The sequence below is a fragment of the Wyeomyia smithii genome, chromosome 1, assembly GCF_029784165.1.
Source record: "Wyeomyia smithii strain HCP4-BCI-WySm-NY-G18 chromosome 1, ASM2978416v1, whole genome shotgun sequence".
Taxonomy (NCBI): Eukaryota; Metazoa; Arthropoda; class Insecta; order Diptera; family Culicidae; genus Wyeomyia; species Wyeomyia smithii.
Genome location: NC_073694.1, coordinates 163,123,868 through 163,148,245, shown reverse-complemented (window position 1 = coordinate 163,148,245; position 24,378 = coordinate 163,123,868). Strand labels below are relative to the sequence as shown.

Below are 24,378 nucleotides of genomic sequence, written 5' to 3'. Positions count from 1 at the left end.
TTCCTGATTTGCCTCCAGGATGCACAAAGTCATTGTTCTGCGATGACACAAGCATTTCCGTAAAAGGAAAAAGTCTTCGTGTCATATGCAGTCGATTGCAGAAAAGTTTAGATATTTTTTCTTCCTACTTGCAAAAGTGGAAAATCTCTCCCAATGCTTCTAAATCTCAAATGATAATTTTTCCGCATAAGCCTAGGGCTTCTTTCCTCAAGCCAAACAACAATCACGTTGTCAAGATGAATGGGGTTATTTTAAGTTGGTCCGACAAGGTTAAGTACTTGGGACTAATTTATGATAAAAAACTTATTTTCAAAGAGCACATTGAGAGTATACAAGCCAAGTGCATCAAATATACGAGATGTTTATATCCTCTCATTAACAGGAATTCTAAACTTTGTTTAAAGAACAAACTTTTGATTTACAAACAAATTTTTAGACCAGCAATGCTTCATGCTGTACCGATCTGGTCAAGTTGCTGTTCAACAAGGAAGAAAACGCTTCAAAGGATTCAGAATAAAATTCTGAAAATGATTTTGAAGCGTCCTCCTTGGTTTGGTACACTCGAATTACATAGACTTACTGGTGTTGAACCATTAGAAGCTATGTCAAATAAAATTATTAACAATTTTCGACAAAAATCGTTGCAATCCTCAATTGCTACGATAAGCTCTCTTTATAGCCAATAAGTTAGCAATTAAGTTAGTTGTAAGTTTACTTCCCCTTTTCTGACAAGTAGGTTTAAATCCCTACGAATGATAAGTCCTAATTGCGAAAGCAAACAAATCCTAACAATTAAAATTACAAATTTCTAACAGTGTTGAGAAGTCACCATTTGTGATTGGACACACATACTCATTATTTACTAATATTTATCATAAATACTTAAGCTACTAACAAATCCCCCCTTTAAAAAAAAAAAAAAAAAAAAACCAATTTCCCCGGCTTCTAATGCGCACGTAAAAACAACATCGAAACTGCACGTGTTTTCTGGGAACCTCTTGAATAAACCGTACCAAAAAGCCTTGAGTTTCAAAAATGGACTCTGAAAAAAACAAACCATAAAGTATAATCGACATTCGCGGAGATCGTAAAATGATGGTTATACTTTGCCTCACGCTTGTTTTTACACGGAAGTTCGCACACAAGTCGATCGCGGTATGGGTGGGAAAATTGAAAAACAGTACAGCTACGGTGGGGAGTTTTCTTCTACGTCACTGCGCTCTCGCGCACTGATGGTCACGAAAAACTCGGTCTAGAGCACGTACGCTTTGGGAATGTTGGGTGAGCCATGTTAGGGGTGCTTCAATGATTTAAGAATGGTTTGATTAAAACAAGGAGAAATTTAAACCACTAGTGATGATGAGTTTTCTCTTTCAAACATGTTATCAGCAATTTTCTTTTTCAAAAACGTCTAAGTCTGCAATTGTAGCATCCCTGGTGCTGCAATTTTCGCCTATTTTTAACGTCATGAACGCGAACTTACAGCCAATAATGTTTTACATGTAGAATGAATCGTCCACAGGAATTTTCTCAAAATATTAAGGTACACAGTGTTTACAGATGTTGTCGAGTTTGTAGTCAACTATGGAGGCTGAAGAAAACTACTTTGGTGTTGGACGGAAACTATTGTTGACATTATAAAATAACATTCTTAGATGTGAAAGTTTCAAAAGTATTTTTCAACCCTAAACATGTCCTGTCACTAACTGTGAAAATTTCGGAAGCACTTGTTGATCACACTGACGCAGGTTTCAACTCATTTTGGCAGCGAGACTTTCCTTGGAACCAATCCACGGGCACCTCAATAGCTCTTAGGAATGTAGGTCAGTGTGTTCGGTATTTTCAGGTTTCAATAATCAGTCTAACCTTGAAATTGTGATTTGTGGAATGAACATCGTTTGTGGAGTGCTGCCAACATACTAATGCTCGCGGTTTGCGATTTTGTAATTGATGGGACTTATACCGTCAATGGCGGTAATGTCCAATAAAATGGATAAAATTATGGAAGATTCAAAGAGTAGATGCATTAATTAACTACGTATTTACCATTTAATGCAATAGTTTTAATTGTAATATTAATCAGAATTAAAGAGTTAATCCTTTTGGGAACGAAATAGCAACTGCATGATACTTATCATGTTCACTTTTTTGTCGAATACATTATCGATTATCGTGGGGGTATACATTCAGCTACATACCGTTCAAAAATACGTATTGATGAAAAATGTAGTTTAGGAGCATTTAATTCGTATTTTTAGCAAGAATGATCAAATGATCAAAATCAAAAAGTACGTGCAGGATGGGGAAGTTTCTTGTGTTAGGCGGCATCCATAAAGTGCATCACGCATATAGGAGAGAGGGGGTTGAGAAAATTGTGACGATTTGTGACATAGGGGAGAGAGGGGTATACCGTTGCGTGACGTCACATCAAAAATATTTAAAAATAAAAAAATGACTGGAAGATTGTTTAGTTTACCTCCTTTCTATTTACTAATTATTGATTAATAATCAAACTAAAACTAATTAGACAAAAACAATAACAGCAAAGAAAATTGTTCCGAAACTGGTTGCTTCAAGGCATCAGCTGATAGTCCTGATTCCCCAAGTGGGTCTGACGCAGTGTTGCCACATTTTCATCTGTATTGGGAGCTGCAAAAATCCTGTTCATTTGTACTATTTTCTCCAAAATTTTGTTCTATTGGAACATAGTTGTTTATTTTGTAAATTTGTAAACGTTTGTTCATTGTTTTGAGAAAACTAAAGTACCAGCTCGTCTGTCAATGAAACTTTTAGATTGCGAAATCGCGTTCATTGTAATTACTGTTACTGAGTCTGTTACAAAGTTTAGTCTAATCTTCTCTAGCCTTTAAAAAAATCTCTACTCTTCAACAAAAATCTGCAAACTGTACAGTACAGAATCTGTACCAAAAAACGAAAAAAATCTGTACGTTTCCAGAAAAAAATGTACAATTGGCTACAATGGTGTGACGAGCTCGAGTTGATGCATAAAAATTACATGGATATGAAAGAAGTTTCCATTTCAATATTTCTTGTAACATTAGTAAAGCACTCCGATTCGTAATTTGACCAATTTGAGACTTATTCTGAAGACATACAAGAAGCACCGTATGCCGAAAAGAGGTCTAAAACAAGCAGCATCGGTCAAACCGGGAGCCAGAAACTTTTACGACGACAGTTTTTTGCAAAAATTATGCTTATATTATGATGGAGGGTGAGGCCTGCGTAAAACTGGATTATAAAACTTTGCCAGGACCACAGTTTTACGCGGTACGGGAAGGAAAAACCCTTGAGAAAGAGAAGACGTCTATTTGCACCGAACAATTTGGGAAAAAATGCCATGGTATAGCAAGCAATACGCGAGTGTTATAAATTTTCTCAGCCCTTCATTACAACTGATACTATGAACACTGAAACATACATTAAAAAAAATGCTTGCAAAAGAGATTGATTGCCCATGATTTTGGGCTGATTTGAGATCCTGCCACTATGAGAAAGCCACTCAGAAGTGGTTTGAAAACAACGAGGTTATTTTCGTGAATCTGCCAAATTGCCCGGAAATAGGCCCAATTGAGATATTTCGGGCATACCTAATTGAAAGCAAACCTCAGGAAACATGTCAGAGCAGCAGATACAGTGAAAAAATTCAAAAAAGACTGGATCAAAGTGGCAACATCCGTTGGAAGAGCGTCTGTGCAGAACCTTATGAAGACGGATAGAGGAAAAGGTCGCCATTTTGGATACGGTAAATGATGAGAAACAGCATAAAGCAGTACCTATTTGTAAGTGAATAAATTATAGTTAATGTTTGCATATTTAAAAGTTGAACTCAGGAATCAAAATACCCATTATACAGTTATTTCTATGTGTGCCCATACTTTCTGGTGCGGTCTATAAGAGATATTTGTTATCGGGAACGACGCTTGACTTTTTGTTGAATCCCCATTAAAGCTTCATTCATCTTTCCCCAGGTTTAGTAGAGTTTTGTTTGAATTTTTTCAACTTTGAGTCGATTCTTCTTGGATTTTAAGTAGATGTTTGTTAGTTTTCCGGCAGTTACAAACATTTTTCGAATGCTTACATCTATGCAAGAAAGAAATTTTTTTATTGGTCTTTTCACATATTTTTGAAGGTTGACACCAAGTTTAAGCTTGTAAATTCAGTTTTTCTTTACTAAAAATAAATGAAATTTCACATCAAATTGCATCACGGAAAAACGCTGTAGAGAAATACCCGTTTAGAGTTTATGGTTTAAATTGTATTTTTTTTCCTCAACTCTCTCATCGGGACATCGAAAAACAACTTGGAATCGTGTAGTTGCTTCATCATGAATGATGAGCCTCACGTCAAGGGGGACTTTCGGGGTTGATGTTATCCTTTGCCCAACACAAGTTTGATGTTCCGGAGGAAGTAAGAAAGCAGAAACTTTCAAAGTTTGCCAAGAAGCACATGGTTAGGCTTATGGAGCAAACGGAGTGCGCCGTTCGTGACCTCCGGGACTGTAAACAGGATCTACCTCAAGGAGTGTGTACAGCAGTGTCGGCTTCCTTTATTAAAGCAACACGAAAATCTTACAACCTTCTGGTCAGATCCAGCTTCGAGCCACTATTCAAATTATGTCCTGAAGTGGTACGAAGCCAATAAGTTTATTTCCATAATCAAAAACATACCCCCTCCCCCTCCCCAACACATCGGAACTAAGACCCATCGGAAAATATGTACTGGGTTTTTATTAGGCAGGCGCTACGGAAGCGTCCGAGGAATACATGAAGAGAAAGTGCGTTTCCGTACAAAAGAAGTTGCAGCCAGATGTTGTACAGAACCCAATGCGTGGAGTTAAGCCTAAGGTTCGAGCGTACGGTTATGGTATTAAAGTTGAATGAAATAAATATGTCAAAACCTTATTAATGAGTTACATTTTTTGTATGAAAGGTTGAAAAAAGTCGGTCAACTAGGTGATTTTCTACAGTGTTTTTTCTGTGATTTGGATGCTTTATGCTTGTTTTTTCTATTCGATTATTTATGTTCAATTAATCAATTATCCTTTCACATTTCAATGCTTTATGTCCAGCTTGAGTCACGCCATTTAACACTTGAAACTACTCTCGGTAAATTGAAATTTTATTACTGCTGACAGCGTTACGAAGTCAAGGTTCATGGTCTCGAACGAAAAGAATACAAAATGCAACCGGTTCGAGGGTCCCTGTGCGTGGAACACTCCGACAGTTAGTTGGCTTCCGGAGCATCCAGAGCAGAAAAGAACCTTTCTGTGTCTGCACACTAGTGCATAATTTGTTCCGTTTTTTTTTAATTTCAGTACTCCCACTATTTTTGCTACTTTTCGGCTGTCTGCGAGTGTCGTGTTCTTCCTGGGTGAAGCTTTTCGTCTCTGTCAGTCATTTCTAATTCATCAGTTTAATGGTAGCGTCTTCCACTATTTTTCTCCCGTTTGACGCTTTGTCACCGGCGACGGCCCAGATGGAAGACATGTGTCGTTGCTCCGGGCGTCCTACTCATCTTTCGCCTTGTTTCACGTGTTTTTTTAAGAGATCGGTTTGTAACCGAAAAAAAAACTGCCAAACATCAGGCAAACCAAGTATTATAATAGCAGCACGCGAAATTCATTAAGTCTAATTTTTTGTTATTACCGACGTCCCGTTTGCAAAAAAAAAAACAGAGAAGTTTCTATTTCTTGTTTTGTGTCACCTCATCAGATTTCTAAGCATGTCGCACAACATGCCGGATCGGAATCGTCACGCAATAACTCGGAGGCATTGTCGTCGACGCGTTTTTCGGTCCATTCTTCTTCTGTGTCGGAATTGCAACTGCACCGCTGTCGCCACTCATTGTCCACCGACATGGCGGACGATAATCCGTGATAATTAGCTCTTGAAAAACGTGTTCTCAGATTTCAGCCGTCCGGTGTTCACGTTCAGATTCGGGATATTTTAATCGCGGCTTTGTCATGAGATGAGCGGTGCACTTTTTGTCCGCATTGATAGATTACGTGACATAATCACATAGTTGGGACGTTTACATGAGGTACGTTCGCCAGCAGTGCTGATATATCAGAACAACCGGTAGGTACATGTTCCGATGACAGTATTTGACGACGAACTTTACGTGTTACGTGTTTCATATGGTTGCTTCTGATTGAGCAGATTCTGCATATGAATCTTGATTCATTCTTGTTTTTGTAATGTTTATTTTCACGTTTAAACTGGTATAATAGCATCGATTTTAAGACACCACTGTTTAAAAAAAATTAACTTTTCCGTAACACTCATTGCTCGATGACAGTCTACATGTTGGGTTTCTCTATTCCGCTTGGTTTGTATACGTATTTTAACATCACAGCTATTTGTTTCTCTAAATTCAGCCGGAAACTGATTATCTGTACACCGTCGTAGACTTCGCTAGAGCGTTTTTGGCGTCGGTCGTGCTGCCAGTGAGTGGCGATCATCAGCATGTATTCATCATTTTGGCAGTGTTTCACCCCCGCGCTTGGCACTTCTTACTATGCCGCCTCGAACCGCACCCGAGAAACGCGCTAATCCGTCAAACCTACGCGTAAGCAACATAGTTGAGCGGAGCCATTTGTTTTCGTTGGCCCTAATTGTTGAAATACTCGCAAAACCAGATAGAAATGTTTTCACACGTTTCACGGGATGTCGCAGAAAGCGCGAAAGATGTTATTGACCGCATGCCACCCGAGACGGTGGATGTGCTAAACCACTGTTGACATGAAATATTACTACTGGTTAGGTCCACTACCTAAGGTAGTGGATTTATGCAAGCGATTTAAGAAAATTGTTTATTTTTGTGAGAGATTACTTGATTTTTCACAAATGAAAAGCAAAAAAAGTTGTGTGAATCGAGTTATGGAGTCTTGTCTATCGTCTATCGAGCCAGACAGTTGATTCTAGGCAGCATATTCAAAACAATATCATTAATGGAAATGGTTCTCATCACAAACATAACAGTAAACATTCAATAAAATTATAGCAAGAGAAGTATCACATCAACTTGTGCTGAGTTCTCACCAGCTTCCAATGTTCTCGTTGGGTGGTCTTTTCGATACAGCGAAAGTATGCACTTCTTGGTGTCATCGTACAACAGTTCACCAGTGTTGCCAATGCAATTGCTTCCGTTTACGGTGGCGCCAAGGCAGCGGCAAAGGTGACAGCCAGCTGTCAAAAGCACAAAGATGAAATGATTCACCTCAGAAGCGTACACAATGCTGCAGGGTATTCTTCGCCATCGTTCGACGGTGCAGATCATCAGCGAAGGGAATTTTATTAATAGACGTCTTTATTAAACAGTGAACGATCATAAAAAGCTGTTAGGACTGCGTCGCTAAGTCGCTAGACGTGAAGCAGGCATAATTTATCGTCACAATTATGCGGCGATGTCTGCCGTGCATTTTGCGGCTTCAGTCGAGAAAAAAACATTCCCTCTTTTCGCTCCATGAAACATAATCAGATGAAGCGTCTGCGAAATTAAAAAAAAAGGTTCAGGAACCGAAAATGGCGATCAATATGCGTGCGCACATGATAAGGTCTGTGCCAAAATATGTTTATAATGATCTGCATTGTTCTGACGAGATTTGCTCGAAATAGCATTCCGCTATGACGTAACAACGTAGAAGTAATCATCGCAATAATTTAATTAAAACTAAACATAATTTCGAGGAGAAGATTATGATTCATTGTTTCTCTTCATAAATGATTAATCTTATCCCCAGCACAGTGGTGATGAAGGATGAGTAAATCACGTAGTAAAGGTCTATGATTGACACTTGTTGCTCTATACCAACGGGGATGAAGTTAAAAGGAAGTTCTATCCACTCATTGCTCCGTACCGTCGTTTTGATTTTTTTACGAAGTTCCAGCAATTCTGTGTAAAATACTTTTCTGAATGTGTAAGTAATTTTATTCAAGTGTACAGGCCTAGAAGGAAAAGCCAAGCAAAAATGGCAGTTCCGATCCAACGGGACACATGAACGAAAGGCTCTGTTTTGTGTTAGAACAGCTGCGCGGATTGGGGATATCGATGTTTGTTCAGAAATTAGCATTACTTGAAAGCGAGAAGAATTTGGCATAATTTTGTGGGATGTGTTTTTTTTTCTCGCAGTGCCACTCTGTAAGACATCAACCACCGTTTCTTTCAGTAGCCTCTAGAATGAAGTGGAGTTCTATATGGATATATCTGATTTATTTCATTTTACGGTCTTTCTGTTGCTAAGGGCAACTCGTCGCGCTGCGCAACACTACTATTTAGGAATATCAATTTCGGAAAGTTCTGGGAAACCCGACATAAAAGGGAAAATATGCATCATAGAACAAAAAAGTTCTGTTTAGAGTTGAATAGAACAAAAAAGATTCACAAATCACAAATTCGCTAGTTTGGGTAAAATATGAAGAAGGTTTTGTTTATGCACTTGATATCATGAGATACTTGAGTCATATGCTTATGACTGAGCATGGAAATTTTCACTCACTAGCAATATTGCATGCAAATGTGTTCTTTGATTAATCATGTATCGTTCAATTGTTTCCACTCGCATACAAGTTTTCCATAGAAACGCTGCTGATTGTTTTTCGCTTCTAAGAGTTCCGAATGCCATAGAAGGAGACTGAATGATTCAAACACGAAAGTATTTATTGTATCCAAGTTCACTTGCATTCAACGGTATCGCGAAAATCTTTGAGATATTATCGCCAGTGATACAAAATTATGAATCCAAATAAACGTTAGATTGCGTTCAACTGTTTGTTTACCGGAGCAAGTAGGTATCATCAATGCTTACGGAAATGGTAGCATGGTGCGGTAGCATGTGATATTTGAAATCACTAAGAACCATCGCGGTATATCACGGTAAAAGCACGACGTGGAGTAACCGAATTACGCCTGCAAGTAACCAACATTTGAAACAACCGTTGCGATCGCTCGAGTGCAATCGTTTGCGATTCTTTTGTGAAACACTCGCTATATGTTACTCGCTCCACCTCAAGCAGGCAGTACTGAAATAAAATCATCAAAGAAAGCTACCATATATTTCTTTGCTATAAGTTGTCTCTTGCCGCATGGATGAGAATTTGTAACTTTTAACAGCGATAGTTTGCTAGGATTGAAAGCTTATGAATAGCAAGTTCAGAAATGATACCCGAATGATTGTTATGCGACACGATGTTTTCCATCCTTGGTCATAAGCAACAACAAAAAAATAAAAATAAAACATTCGTAACCTCTTCATCACTATGAGGACATGAAACAGTGTGAAAATTACCCTAACTGCTCACAACTTTGAAGGTGAACTAATATTAACTATACTAATTAAAAGAAAATGCGAAAAAATAGAGTATATTCAAGATCCGAGCTTCATTAATCAAGGAAACATTTAATTTATCATTTCGCTTAGCTGCACCTTAATGCTTCTCCCGGATTTTTTACACACTCATTTTAAAAGAGACGTAAGAGACCATCTTGTGATAAAATATGGCAAACAAAACCACTATTGGTGCAAATATTGAGACTACACCTAACACGCACACACTCAATTCTTTCACACAAAAAATTGAAGGATATAGTTTCGTGCAAAGAGTAAATTTTATCAACTTTGTGTTTAATAGACATGTCTTATGTTATTGCCCCTTCAAATTTTAAGATTTTATGATAAATTTCGTGATTAATCTAACGACTACGCAGTGTATACTTTTTACTGAACCGCGTCTACCGAAACGTGTTCGTTTTTATAAGTACTCGGGAAACTTGTCTATTACAAATACCTAAACGCTTGCGGACTTCGAGCAGTGGATGGTTTACGTGCGCGATGCTCGCATAGGTTCACGGTGTTTGATAAATAAAATGATACTCATCGTCCACCCTCGTAATGAGTTAGCTTCGCGTGCAACATCGTTCGATTCTGTCATTTACCACGATGACGCAACCCTTACTTTCCGTCGCAGTCGTGGAGATGCAGAGGTAAGCTCGGTCTCCAACAACAACGACTGTCACACCTCCTTCTTTACAATCTTCTTCTTTATCCTAACGACCGTAAGGACGTGGCCGGCGCCGTTATGGATCTTTACAAAGCGGAAGCTACTGAATTGTTGTACATTGAAGATGGTAAACTAATCCCAAGCTGCCATATACGTGGTTTCACTAAAACATCCAACTCAAATTCACTCACTCATGACTAGGGACAGTGGAAAACCGCGATTTCGCGAATTCCGCGAAATTCAGCATTGGCCGCGAAATTCACAAAATCCCGCGAAATGCCACGAAATTGAGGAAAAAAGCAACATTTTGTGTTATTCATTTAATTTTATCACTCTGGATTGACATTTCTTCGAGTGGTTCGGTTGCTGGATCCATTTTAAGCATAGGTTTTGGCTAGTGATGACCTGCAAGATGGAATTCCAGAGTGTACAGCCATAAATCTAAGTTGCAAGATGAACTCAGGGCGTACAAGCAAGTAATTTTGGTGTGACGCCATTAGCATTTTAAAAATCAAATCGCAGACATTTTTCTTTTCTGGGCTCGCAATCAAATATTTATCGATTCCTGAAAATTCGGTAGATGTGAAACGCAGTTTGAACCAGTATAACTTGATTATTACGTGTTGACACCAGAATATGACTGATCACAATTTGACATAAGCAAATCAATAGGCTGACCAGATTTTATGCGAGAAAAACGGAACAAATGGGTTTAAAAATGGAGCACTAGGGGAGAATAATTTTTAACAATTGTTACTAACTACAGTAAATAATATGGGAAATCAAAATTTTGCGTAGCAATTATCATGGCTCTCATGGCCTCAACTTGGAATCGCGATTTTTCGTCAGCCCCGAAACGTTTACCATATAGTAAGTCTTTTCCATTGACGTGGTACTACCAGTAAGGCACAAAATGTACTCAGTATTTTAACAAATTCTTGATAGCTTTGATACTTATTTTCTATTTCGGAAAATAAATTCAGCCCAACGGTTTGCGACTGTTACGGCTCTGTGTTTATTGAAGCTTAATTCGAAAATTGTTCAAGGAGTTGGCGAAAAAAAAGTCGTATACTATCCCGTTCAAAACTTAAAAAGAAACCATGGTTATATTACTGTATATTCACTAAATAAAACAGTTGTTTTTTTCATCAACGTAATCACTATGTAATATTTTATGAACAAAAACAATTTGCCGCGAAATTTGAATATTTTCTGGTTTGCCACTCGCGAATTTTCAACTTTTTTTCCGTGAATTACCACTGTCTCTACTCATGACAGTGGTTTATGAAACAATTTGTTTAAAGCAGTACACATTTAAGTTCTTTCATATCCTCCCCTCTCCCCCTAAACTTTCTGCTAAGTTTCAAACCACCACTTCGGACTAATTTTTGTCCTAATTCTATTCCAACGATGTCTTCGCTAAGTTATATATTTTTTTAATCTTCGAAAGCTCATCTTAATACTTTGTATTCCATTGACACATTTATTCCAGTCATACCTATTTATATAATTGTATTAGTGTATTTTTTATACATAAAATAAATGACAAATTCTTAATTTCGGTAATTTGCCAACAGCTTTTAATAAAAAAAACAAAGAATTTTCTTCAGCAGAATTTGCGTCTCATACTTTACAGAAAAGACGTTATTAGTGCTGGTATGGTTCTGCCAATAACAGAATTAGAACCTTACAGTTCAATTGTTCTGTTCAACTTTTCGTAACTTTTTCCAATGAAATAATGATAAGATGCGACTGCGTATACAGCATTTTATAGATTGTTTCACTTTTCCGCCGCGCGGGGAATCTCGAATGACTCTAATATGTAAGTTTTTTTTTCTCATCATACAAACGACGTCAGCCATCCGAGTGGAGTTGACCGCATTCTTTACCGTCCATTTGTCATTCGTCAGGTTTTCAACTACTCGCCCTGACTGCAGCAGAGGTAAACGAAACAAACACATGTGTCATGTCTAGCGCGGCACCAGTTCATCACGTCTGGGAAAGAACGCACTTCGTAGATGTGAAAATCACGCCCGCTCACAATGCAGCGATCGGGATGGGGATCGTAAATCTGTAACTCTATGCCTTTTGTTTCTGACGGACACTTTTCCGTTTTTCGAAGCGGAGAAAAATGCCAGGAAGGGTTTTTCCTCGTTTCGCTTTTTCCGCCGATGCTCACCCATGGCGTGACTGTGGAGGAGTCACTTGTCAGTTCTCTGCCACGCTGTACCGTGACGTTACCCGCAAGCGGACCACGGCAGCCGCTGTGGAAACAGGGGTTGTACCAGGGAACGAAACCGTACACTAAAGATATGAGCAAAATGCAACGATGCGGATATTAAGTCTACCAGTGGATTTTTATTGCCCTGAAAAAACAGACTAATGAAGTTCATAAAAATATCATTTGATACGGAAGACTTTTCGGAATCGTGCGACCGATTTTTAGGTGCGTTCCTTTTTTAAAGCCATCAGGATGTGAGCGCTATATTTTGACAGATGCGCGCAATTCTTTGTCGCAACCGTGATCGTGGTGATGAGATCACGTGATGGTGATTTTTTTTTCTGATTAGTCGTCATCGCAAGTTGTGTGAGTGAGAATTAAGAATCAAAGAGCGAACAAGAAGCACCGGCAGACGACGGTGTAGACGAATCATTTTTGGAGTTAATTAAATATTACGCATCGTAAACGCTCACTACCATCATGTTCCGCAATGCAACAGCTAGACATGGTGTTGACGTTCGTTCAAAGCCGATGCAGATGCAATTTGAATTTTGAGTTTGATGGACACTCTTTGGGTAATTTGCATTTGGTACGGGTTTGATTATGACATGTGTGCCAGTTGTTTGACAAGCGCAACACCCAACGCCAATTACCGCGACAGCTGCAACGGCTCTGGCCATCCTACCCCAACCTCCTCTCGTTGAGCGTGGTGGTTGATGAGAAACCAACGTACCGCTTCCTATGCATTACGGTTGTACATGGCTCGTGTCAAGAGGTATGTCACCGTTCCATGCATGTATGTTCAATTTAGCAATCATTATAAAACTTTTGCCCCTTTTCCTGACCGAACGGTCGGCTCGGTGTCCATCTAAGTGTGGCCGCGCTCGGGCCTCAAAGACGAATCGCGCAAGAAGCATTTCTCCAAGCTAGTTTCTATTTATCGTCAAGCATGCCGCTCCTGTCAACGAATATGTCTGTCATAATTTTGGTGAGGAAGCCTTCAAGTTGCATCTATTATGCACCACAACCAGCTTTCGAACTATACAATAAATGGAATGCTAGTGCATATATTTGGGTGCACATTGGCTCATTAGAACTAGCATTTACGCTAATTAGCGTTCAACACACATGACAATGTTTAACCTAAACACCAACCAAAGGTTATTGTACACTAACCAAAATTGTAAGGTTCATGCGTCATTACTGTCAAGACCACCGAGATATATGGCGGAAAGACTATGACTCTATCAAAATGATAGCCATTTGTTAATAAACGCTAATAAGCCCCGTAATGTTCAATGCTACTAAGTATTCTAGCAGTGTTTCTAATTTATTATGTGTTGTCATTAACAGATCCCCAATAATAAAAACTTTCGACTCCGTACGTTACCACCACATACATAAGACATACGTAACACTCAGGAACTACTCGAATGGTACCACGCTCTGAATAAAATCACTGTTTAAGTTGTTTTTGAAGGCAGTGTACCTGCGCAGCCCTGCCTCGTTCCTACTCAAAAAATGCTGCATTGATTTTGTAAATAACTTTTTGACAGTTTCTTATGGGATTTTCTTTGGGGCTCGATAAGGCCGAGAAAAAGAAAATTCATTTTGTTCATTATCTGTCGAGCAGTTGGACAGGACAAGGTACGGAGTACAATGCACAGTGGGGAATCGCTGGCCATCAGCCAAAAAAAAATTTTTTTCGTTAGCTGTTTCATAATATTTTTCCTTTATTGCTATAACATTCAAGTGTCTGAATCCAAAATTTGGGCGCAATATCATAAAATCTGAATTTTTTATGACATTTCAAAGCTTGGCGAACTGACGGTTTTTGTCTTTTTCTTAAAAAAAAGTACATTACTTTGAAACGCTCTGTAGCTTCAATGATAGCTTGGATTTTTTTGACGTCAAAGGAAAAGTTGTTGTAAATATTGTGCAAAACAAACCCTTTTCATTAGATATTGTAAAATTTGGTCATTTGGTTATTTGGTCATTTGGTCAAAAAAACGTGATTTTTTTTTGTAGAAAAGTAGCTTAAAAGTTTAGTTGCCGCAGTTTGCCACGGTTGTGACTACATTCAAAATTTTGGTAAAAACGTAAGCTTTCAAATGCATACTGTCCGCTGCTGCGCAAAACTGCGCAAATTGTCACTTTAGTGAAAAAAGCGATAGCAGATTTTTTTTAGTTTTTATTTTTGAAGTTGAAATTTCATCCAGGATTAATTTTAATCATAACCATGATACCCCATTAATGAAAATTTATGATATCGTACCTAATCCGTAAGGATAAAATATAACTTTGGGCAAAAATCACAAAATTTATCAATGAAAAGTTATAAAATGAGTGTTAAACAAGAAAACAGTAAACAAATCTGAAATTTTAATTATCTCAAACTTTATCACTTTCTGCAAATTTGAAACAATACTAAAACATTCAACCCTTTTCAACTTATGATCATGAAATTCGTTAAACTGATTGAAGTGTCAAATATTAGCAGCAAATTCATACCATCAAACTCCGGCCAACAATAGCCCGTTTGAAGGTTGCTTTTGCTTCGCACTCGTTTGCATACAAAAGTAAAGCACACATTTTGCTTTATGAGAAAAAAACAAAGAACAGTCGTCGCCCTCCGCATCTTTTCGTTTTCATTTAGAACATTGTGTCATTCCAGTGTCTTAGTTTTCAAATTCAAAAATTCGTTGAATTTTATTAGGGAGCCTTCAACTTCAGCGGCACCACCTAATTCAATGTCTAGTAAGTTGTCAATTCATGGTGTTATACATGTATTAAAATGTCCTCTTTCAACCATAGAAACCGGATTAGGAAGATAACATATACATGAAACAATGGAACATCGAAAATTACTAGAAGAAATGAAAATTGCAGCGAAAGACATTTTTCCTGCTGATAAGTATAATGAACTTCAAATTTTCTGGAAACAATTCTACACGAGATTTAGGCGATCACAGCGGAAGATGATAATGCTGTTGATGATTTTTTCAATTTGTTATTAGTTTGTATTACTTATGTTATTTTAGTTTATTAAAAAAATATACATATTTAGGCAAAATTTGTTTAGTTTGAGGGGTCGTCCATAAATTACGTTTTTTTTTTTCAATGGGAAGGACGCCCTGTGGCACTACTTGTGGTCAAAGATTACATAATTCTATAAAAAAGGAAAAAAGGGCCAAAAAATATTGAAATTGGTTTTCGTGCTTTATGGACGGCCCCAAACCAAAAATGGATGCCAAATTCGTGTTCAGCGCCCCAAAAATATGTAATTTTTTTGCTTGGCCAGCCTTTGTATGGAGTCGCCCCACTGTGCTATGGGGCAACGTGTACCAGTAAAAAACGCTAGTGTTACGTATATCTTATGTATGTGGGAGAACTGTCATCTAAGACATTTCGAACAGTTTTTATTCTTCATTTAAAAATCGAAGAAAAACGATAAACATTTTTTAAAAATAACGTTTTGCTCAGAAAATTGCACTCTTTTAACTGATATATAATAATCAGCAAACCGTGTACAACTTTAGGACCCAATTATAAATATAGTGTATTAACTTTCGACTACCTTATCGTGTGAAAGATTTTTTTATATTGCTTGAATGTTTAGTTGGCACTCACGGAACGCGACGTGAGACAGGACACAACACTTATTGTTCTTACAAAACATTGTGTTTTGTAAGAACCAGAAGTGTTGTGTCCTGTTTCTCGTCGCGTTCCGTGAGTGTTATCGGGGTTCTTACGTTGGCACAAACTAATGAATATTGTTTAGTTGGCATTAGCAAAGTGTTAACTTCCGAATGATAACCAACTTTACTCTGTTCTTTTGAAATTATTGACATAACAAGAGAAAAGCGTGATTCACGGTGATAACTATGCATTTCAAGGAGCAAAATGGATAATCCTTTAAAATTTATTTTGGTCTGGCCAGTCTGTCAAGTCAGCATTAAAACCATTTCCACTTCGTTTCCTCCCGGTCACCATTTCACGAGATCCGTTGAATTAGTTCGAACAGTTTTTAAAACATCCAATAACTAACGTTTCCATCCGGACTCATTGCCCTTTCCGTTGCCCGTCGGCGAAATTGTTTCAGCGGAGCAGACATCCGCAGCGAGAATCGAACTAGATTTTCGCCAGATTAACTGGTATAGTGCAGGCCTCGCTAGGGGATCGATATACGAAAGCGCCTAGCTCAGAGGTCTGCTTATGCGATCAAATTGATTGGTTGTTTATTAAGACAGCGCAGTTAATTTAGGTTAATTGAACCGCGGGTCGTCAGGGTTCGTGAAAACAAGGAACGTCTCCGGTCTGCACCCGTGCCGGTCTACCTAGAGCGTGAACGTAGACCGACAGCTGAGATTTTTCCGGTGCGCTTCTAGCTTGGGTACGCCTCGTTCGGTAAATCATCCAGAAACCAGGCAATTTTTCTAAGGTGAATTACGAGCTCTTCCAGGACGGGACATTCCACTCCTACTCGGAAACGTCTGCCCTCACGCATGGCAGGAAATGTGTGCAGATTGACAGATATAATGTTTATACAAAGTTATTCTTTATTGCCGCAATTTTGTCCAATCAAGTGGATGAGGCCGACTAGCTTCGTAAGGGAAAAGAAACGAATCATGAATTGGAAGATAATCGAAAAGGAACTTCTATAAAAGGGAACCTTTCGGCCGGTTGCATATTCATTTATTTTTATTAGGAATTGCCTCTCTCGCTAGCAGTTCTGGAACATGACTTCCTCGTTGCGCTGGCCGATTGTAAAACACAAAGAAGTAGCGCTTTGAAGTTTGGGCCGACTTCCGTCGGTAGTTTTCCCGTGTTTCCGGATAAACAGTGTATGTTGTAAATATTCACGAAGTCGCAAAGGCTGCGAAACCAGCGGCACTAATTGTTGGGATTCCAAAATGTCTGGTCTGCCATAAGCAAAGAGCGAGCTCTTCGTGTGTAAATATCGGTCGAACAGCACACGAGGCGAAAGGTGGTGGTAGCGATGGGCGGAATATGTAGCTGACAATTTTAGAACTGCCATAAATTATAACTTTTACCAGAACGAAAACCCGAGCACACACCCGCAGAACATGCCTAATGGCTACGAGAGTAATTGAATGTCATTTCCGTTCCGCGAATCTCGGATTAGATTCATATATGCTACCACGCATTGCTGCGCTGATCTGTCGCAGTTATGTAGTGTTGCCCGGAGCGAAAGCGAACAGTACACGGAAAGCTAATGAGAAGAAGATGTGTTCCGTGATCTAACTCATGAATGAACGTCAAAATCCTATACGATATTGGGAGCATATGGGAGGTATGATTTCGGGTTGAATTCCGACGGATTCGGGCATCTTGGTCTCTCACACGCAACGAAAATAGAGCAGGTGCAGCAACCTTTCAATGGAGCAATTATTTAAACGGTACAGAGAAACCTTGTTGCAGGGAATCCCTGGGACTGAGCAGAGCAGTGCTCTAGCAACGAAGCATGCAAACGGAATGACAAATGAGTCCAGTTAAGCGGGCGTGTGTCTGTTTCTGGGCCCTTGGGTTTACACACTGTTTACCCGACATTCAATCATAAAAGAAATTTCCAACGAATTTAAAAGAATGTCAAATGTGACCTTCTGGACGGTTACGGTGCAACCGTGACACTGCCACCGTTGAAGGTGAAAACGGGTACGCAGTAGCATTGGGCGATACTGCATAAAATATCGATACTGCGGTATCGATACAGGAAACATAGATGTATAGATATGCGTGAAAAATCGGGGGTTGAGTATTGATACTGCCAGTATCGATACCCGATACTCTACTAGAACCAGGCTTGCCAGACCTACGGATTTCCTCGTAGATCTACGTATTTGTTACACTTCTACGGATACACGGATCCGCAGACAAAATTTACGGATTTTTCAAAATATCTACAAAAATCTACGGAGTTTTGAAAATATATACGGAAATCCACGGATTTTTTAGTTTGCTATCCCTATGAATATAAAAATATATAATGAATTTAAAGCGAATTTTCCCACGATTCAATCCCATTTAAAAATATGGTTGTTAGTAGTTAGTGACACAGAAATTATGTACTTCCGTCGTTTGATTATTGACATACATTTTCGCTCTTTTTCGAAATTTTACCAAAAAGTAAATCCGTAGAATCTATGGATTTACCCGAAATAGTTCTGGCATCTCTGACTAGAACATAACTTTATACATATGTCACATAAACAGTAGTTTTGGTCTGTTTTTCATTTTTGTAGCTGTCGTTGATCGACAAAAAATCACATTAAAAGTCAGTTAGTAATAACCTTTATCTCGGGATCTAAAATCAAACGCAGGACTTGCTGGTAAATCGGTAGAAAATGGCTGTGAAGTGCTAGTTAAATTCATTAAATTGGAAAAAGAAATGGCAAAAAGTTAATTGCTATTGGTGAAACATCGCTGGAGTGATTCAATAAAATTTACAAATTAAGTCGTATGAGGAATATTAAAATAAAGCTGGACTCAAGACACGATAATTTATTTTGATGCTGACAAAATCTGTCATTCGTTTGTTGGGGGTAGCACTGCTGGCGGCATAAATGATAGCTTCTGCAGACAAGAAGGATGCAGAAGCGAGCCAAACGACGAATGCAACCATTTGTAGATAACGTGGTGATGATTCAATCAATTAGCAGTCCAAGATTTTTAAACAAAAGTGAAGAAGTTATGATTTTATCTGCAATAAAGAAAAAGTCATCAACTGTCTGTGCGGCTACGAAAAAGTGGATCGTTAGATGGCACAGCGTGAATTATGTTTGTAATACCAGCACGGTATCTGTAACAAAATCGCTACATATGTCGCAACCCGCAAAATGGTAGTGAGTCAAGATTGGTTGTATGAGGGCGACCAACCAGGTATCAAAACTGAAACATTCTACTAGCTTAAAAACAAATCACATTATAGCGGGTAACTAGCTGGAATTGAAATGGTTCGTGCATAGTTCGATCGTCAGAATCAACATCGCAGATAACAAAGACAATCCGGAAATTAAACTGTCGTCAGAGAAATGGGGAAAGAGTCCTCTGCAAGGCGGTAATGATCATCCATCAAGAATCGTATCTCCTAACCGTACGTAATGTATTTCAAAAAACAACACTCCATTAAATAAAATAATATTTGTTGTAGAACCTGTTACATCTGCCAACAGTTATCTTCGTTCGGAACCATTCCAATACTTCCGATATGATGAAGACTGAGTTTCTTGTCGCGGGCGAATAGGCTACTCGCAGTTCGGATTGTTTCGGATTCATCCAGGATGATGAAATAATCATAGGCAGTTCCTGTGGCAGGAACATTTTCAAAAGTTGTATGCCAAACGTTATGATTCCTCCATGGCCGAGAAAAACTTCACTTGAAAATTTTTTGTTTGTATTGATACTTGAAATATATGGAATAAAAAATATGTTTTTGCTATGATCGCATTGGGGCTCATTAATTTTTAATTGTACTGTATTTTCAATATATACTCCATCAAAATTTGCAGACCGCCAGTTACCAGTAACCCAGTTTAAGTTCGAATTATCCGACAAGAAAAAACAACCGGGTGCGCCCGCGGATGGTCGCCACAAAGGTGATAAACTAACATCGACCAGTTCCAAAAGCATCAATCAGTAAACCTCGCTGACATCCTTCATCGATCTTACCAGCGCCCTGGAGGCATCGACTCGCATAGATTTGGCTGAAGGTTTGTAAATCGCAATATGGAAGAGTCACAACGGTGACCACAAACAAGCATATGCAACGGATGCTCCAAACGGATTTTTTCTCTAGATTTTGCAACTTGATCAGTGTCGCCAATCAGTTGTTAGTCCATCGGAATTTTTTTCTAGTTCATTACTGAGCGTAAGATGTTTATTGTAAAATTATTATTAAACTAATTGAAACAAAAAAATAGAGTCACTTAAGTTTATATTTTTCTTACTTCTCTTTCAAGGAAGATTATCTCCACTTGAGTTTATAATATTTACATTAATTTGAAGGTGATAGCAGATAAGGAATCTTGATTAAGTGTCTAGGAACCAATCTGTGTCTTGCAGCGAACTTAGAAATGTTAATTTAGCCATTCTTGTAGCGTTAAGTCTATATCTGTTTTCACAAGTCCTGCCAGTCCGTGAGAACATCCTTTCTGCCGGAACCGACGTCACCATTCGTGAAAGGAAGTCTTTGGCAATTGGATGCAGATGCGGATACTCGCTTTTAATCGCACTCCATGCTTCGAGTGGGTCGGATGATCTGGGAATCACTTTTTGGTGAAGAAAATTTCTCAATTCGCCTGATACTCCGCCTGGTCGATCAGGTTCCAATTGTGCCGTTTGTTCCACCACCTTGTGAATATAATTTTAATTTAATGCTTAATGTAAAACAAAATAGTATATAAAATTTACCATACGATCATGTATGTCCCATATATTTTGGATATGAGTTTGATTCGATTTCGATTGACTGCTGGTGTTTTCAGTATTTGAAGCTAACTGTCCTCGCTCTTTCTTCTCTGACTCTTTCATCATGTCCGACACCACTTGTACAACCCTTGCATACGCCAGCGGTTTCAGGTGGAGTGCTTTAAACCGAGGGTCTAATAAGGTGGCAATGGCGATTCCGTCCACAAACGCGATGTGCTCGAAACGACTATCAAACTGCTCTAAAAGTGCAGATCTAAATCCTTTTACGCATTCGCTTTTAGGTTTGAATGATTTCAACATCTGAAATTTGGGGTGAATTGTAATTTTATCAAAGACAACGGTAACGAAACTTACCGTTCTCACCATACTCATGAGAGGAATGACTTTTCCCGCCAAAGAAATCTTCTCCGCTTCGAGCTCGGTTATTGCATGCATTACAGGCTGGAAATTATCGCGACCTTCTATGGCTGCTGTCATATCTGATCCAGATAGCATTTCAACATGAGCGTATCTTGAAAGGATAACTCCAACAAACTCCGCCAACCGAATAAAGCTTTCTAACATTTCAAAGTTGCTGGTCCATCTGGTTGGTTCGTCTTTTTTTAATTTTCTGATTTCCCCTTCTGTTTTGCCACCACTCTTCTGTAAACTTCTCAGATCATCCGCTGCTTTCGTTGATCTCTTGAAGAAAGTGACTATGTTACGTATTTTTGCCAACAGATCTGCAAACTGTTTCGATTTTTCAATAGCCACTGTCACCATTCGACTGAGAGAGTGATCGAAGCAAATCATGTGGTGTTTTTTTTCCAACTAGTTCGTTAGCAGCAGCAACCATGTTGGCCCCACCATCTGTAACCAGAACACTTATCTAAAAAACAAGAGGCATTATACTGGAAGCGTTTACTATTATGAAAAATTAATACCTTTTTTATGTCAATATTCCACTCGGCGAATGATGCTCTAAGCTCACATACCAAATATTCTTTTGTATGAGATCTCTCCAATGGCCGTGCCACCAGTGCGATGGATTTCATTAATGTTTGATTTTCTTCTAGGTAATGAAGCGTTTCCCCCAGGTAGCTTTTATTGCTACCTGTGTCAGTCCAGACATCTGCTGTTATACTATATCTCTCACATAATTTAATTTGAAGCATGATTTTCTCACTCAGTGTCTCATATTTTTCGTCTAGCATTTTGGTTATTGTTTTGCGAGTTGGTATCTGTGCAATTTCACGAAATATAGAGAAACCATTTTAAACGAACATTTTTTATCTTGTTGAAACTTTGCACAGATGTTCTTATGGGCTAAGGATGTCATTATGTGCTGTTAGTGTTTTTAATCACTAATTTTTGAAAAGGGTTAATGTAAAAATGATATTCATGATTACAAATATTTTTAGAGCCAGAACGGTTTATTTGATCGGTGTGAGGTCTATTTTTATATTATATCTTTTATTGATGCTAACAGCCAAAAGTGACCTAATAGCACCTAATATGAGCAGTTTTGTAATCAGGATGATGTCTAGAGACCAGAAAACTACTCCAGAGGCCATTTTTAGTTCCAAAATGGTGACTTCTGGTTCGTCTGGTATCGTTTTCAGGTCTTTGGCACGTAAGGGGTAAAAAAATCAAGTCCCCTCTTTGACCGTCCCTTGTTACTATATAAAAACTAATATTATCAAAAGTTGTCTTTTAATGAGTTTTGAGATGTCACTGATTTTTATCACTATTGATTGAGGTGAACTATGAAATACCCCGTCGAGCAAATAACGGTTAAAAAGCTATACTCATTTTAGGGCAACTAGTTTGAGCTTTAGGGTAACATTTTTTTCGCTTTTGTCGACCAGTGTAATATATTTGTCTTTCCCAACAAAATTTACACCCTAAAAAATTTAAAGCCAGAACGATTTGTTTAATGGGTATTCTTCGGTAAAGTTGTTACCAGTCCCTCCAGAAAAAATATACATAATATTTTTAGGAAAAACAAAAACAAAAATATATTATAAATTAAACATCTCAAAAAACCCGCTTTTTGAACATCTGAACACAATGTTAGCTGAATATTCATAACTGTTTGAACTTAGAAAAATAAAAGATGAGTTAAAATTCTGAAAAAAAAAATCTTTTCTGAATTTTTTTACAGTGCATATTGTTTTTGGTAGGACACAATTACTATCTACAGCTTTACCGAAGATATTATACCAATCAAACAAACCGTTCTGGCTTTTAATTTTTTGTAGTTTTCATAATATAATAGGTTTTAAAAAAATTAGCTTTTTGGGATATGTAATTTATTTCTACAATTTTTCCGAAGACTGATAAAAAAACCGTCTGGCTCTAAAAATATTATCAATCATTAACACCTCTGTTACATAAACCATTTTCAAAAATTAGTCGTGATTCAAAAAAAATGACATCTTTAGCCCATAGGAACATCTGTGCAATAATATAATGGGGACATTTTTTATGGAATTGCTCACCTTGTATAGAGGTACTGCTGTTTTCGTAAATCGCAAAAAACCTCTTTTTTCAACTGTTCGTAGCGGAAGATTATCCGTCGCAATCATATACATTAAGGCTTCGTTCAACTGCTCCGTCTTGTAACCTTTAACTGAAATAGAAATTAGTGGTCGATTTCACTAATACATGTTTTTTTTTGGTTGCAAATAATTAACACGCAAAAAATGTGTGATCTCACAGCTGCCAGAATGAAAGTTATTACGTAGTGAACTAGCAGTTGCTGAATGTAAGTTAAAGAAAGCGAGCTCGTGATAGGTTGGATTGTTGGTGCAATACGCTCAACTTTTTACTAGTGTACCATTTCATTTTGCACCAAAAAATAAATTGCCGGAAGCTCATTTTAAAATTATTTAAGATCTTTTTTTTTTTGTTATTTTTGTTGTTGTTGATAGGAAGATAAGCTCCTTAAATCTTAGTATGTATGTAGTATGCGTTACATCATTTTGCTTCCCAACACCGGAAGATTTCTCTATTTCCTACGTAAATGTTTTAATTATTTTTTGTGTTTACTATATATATATATATATATATATATATATATATATATATATATATATATATATATATATATATATATATATATATATATATATATATATATATATATATATATATATATATATATATCCATTTTACTTACTGAACTCATCGCTGTCTTTGAAACGGTAGCTTGAACTGTACTTTTAACATTCATTAACTTGGGATGGTGCCGCTCTAAATGCTTCCATAGGTTCACTGTGTTCTCTGAAGTTTTCACAATTATGCCACATTGCTTACAATCTGCATAAGATAAACTCGATTTTATAAAAAAAAACGCCAAATATCACTCGTTTTGGGCATTTTGAATTTTTGTTTTCGCAACGAAATTAAACACGCTTACTACCGGTGCCAACTTCACTTTAAACTTGCAAGCATGTCGCGAGCAGAAACGCCAGATTGGTTTAAAAGGTCTGCTTGAAACCTGAAAATAAAAATCTGCCCGAAATTCGCCAAAACTATGCACAAAAGTCTGTAGAAACCTGTACACATTTTGAGAAAGTCTGCGCAAATATACGGAGACTCGGAAAAAAAATCTGCAGTAACTCTGAGAAAACTGCAACTATTTGTAAATTAATAAAAATATGAACACGGATTCCAAAAACCTGCACATCTGGTATTCCTGGACGCAAG

The 24,378-nt window shown here is 37.9% G+C and overlaps 2 protein-coding genes across 3 annotated transcripts in view; one reads left to right on the top strand and one right to left on the bottom strand.

Moving 5' to 3' along the window:
- LOC129733870 (fibroblast growth factor receptor homolog 1-like) overlaps positions 1-24,378 on the top strand; it is a 77,988-nt gene that overhangs the window by 28,066 nt on the left and 25,544 nt on the right. The gene's annotated exons all lie outside the window — the stretch shown is intronic.
- On the bottom strand, positions 20,191-23,328 carry LOC129733871 (zinc finger BED domain-containing protein 4-like). Its single transcript, XM_055695447.1, has 5 exons — positions 23,169-23,328; positions 21,612-21,908; positions 21,043-21,556; positions 20,671-20,988; positions 20,191-20,610 (listed from the first exon to the last, which is right to left on the bottom strand). The coding sequence occupies exons 3-5, from the start codon at positions 21,478-21,480 to the stop codon at positions 20,290-20,292; spliced, it is 1,077 nt and encodes a 358-aa protein (XP_055551422.1). The 5' UTR covers positions 21,481-21,556; positions 21,612-21,908; positions 23,169-23,328; the 3' UTR covers positions 20,191-20,289.

Coding starts and splice junctions, on each gene's coding strand:
- LOC129733871 (XM_055695447.1), bottom strand. CDS start 21,480: ATGATTTGCTTCGATCACTCTCTCAGTCGAATGGTGACAGTGGCTATT. Junction 20,989..21,042: donor TCATGAGTATGGTGAGAACG/GTAAGTTTCGTT, acceptor CCCAAATTTCAG/ATGTTGAAATCATTCAAACC. Junction 20,611..20,670: donor GGGACATACATGATCGTATG/GTAAATTTTATA, acceptor TATATTCACAAG/GTGGTGGAACAAACGGCACA.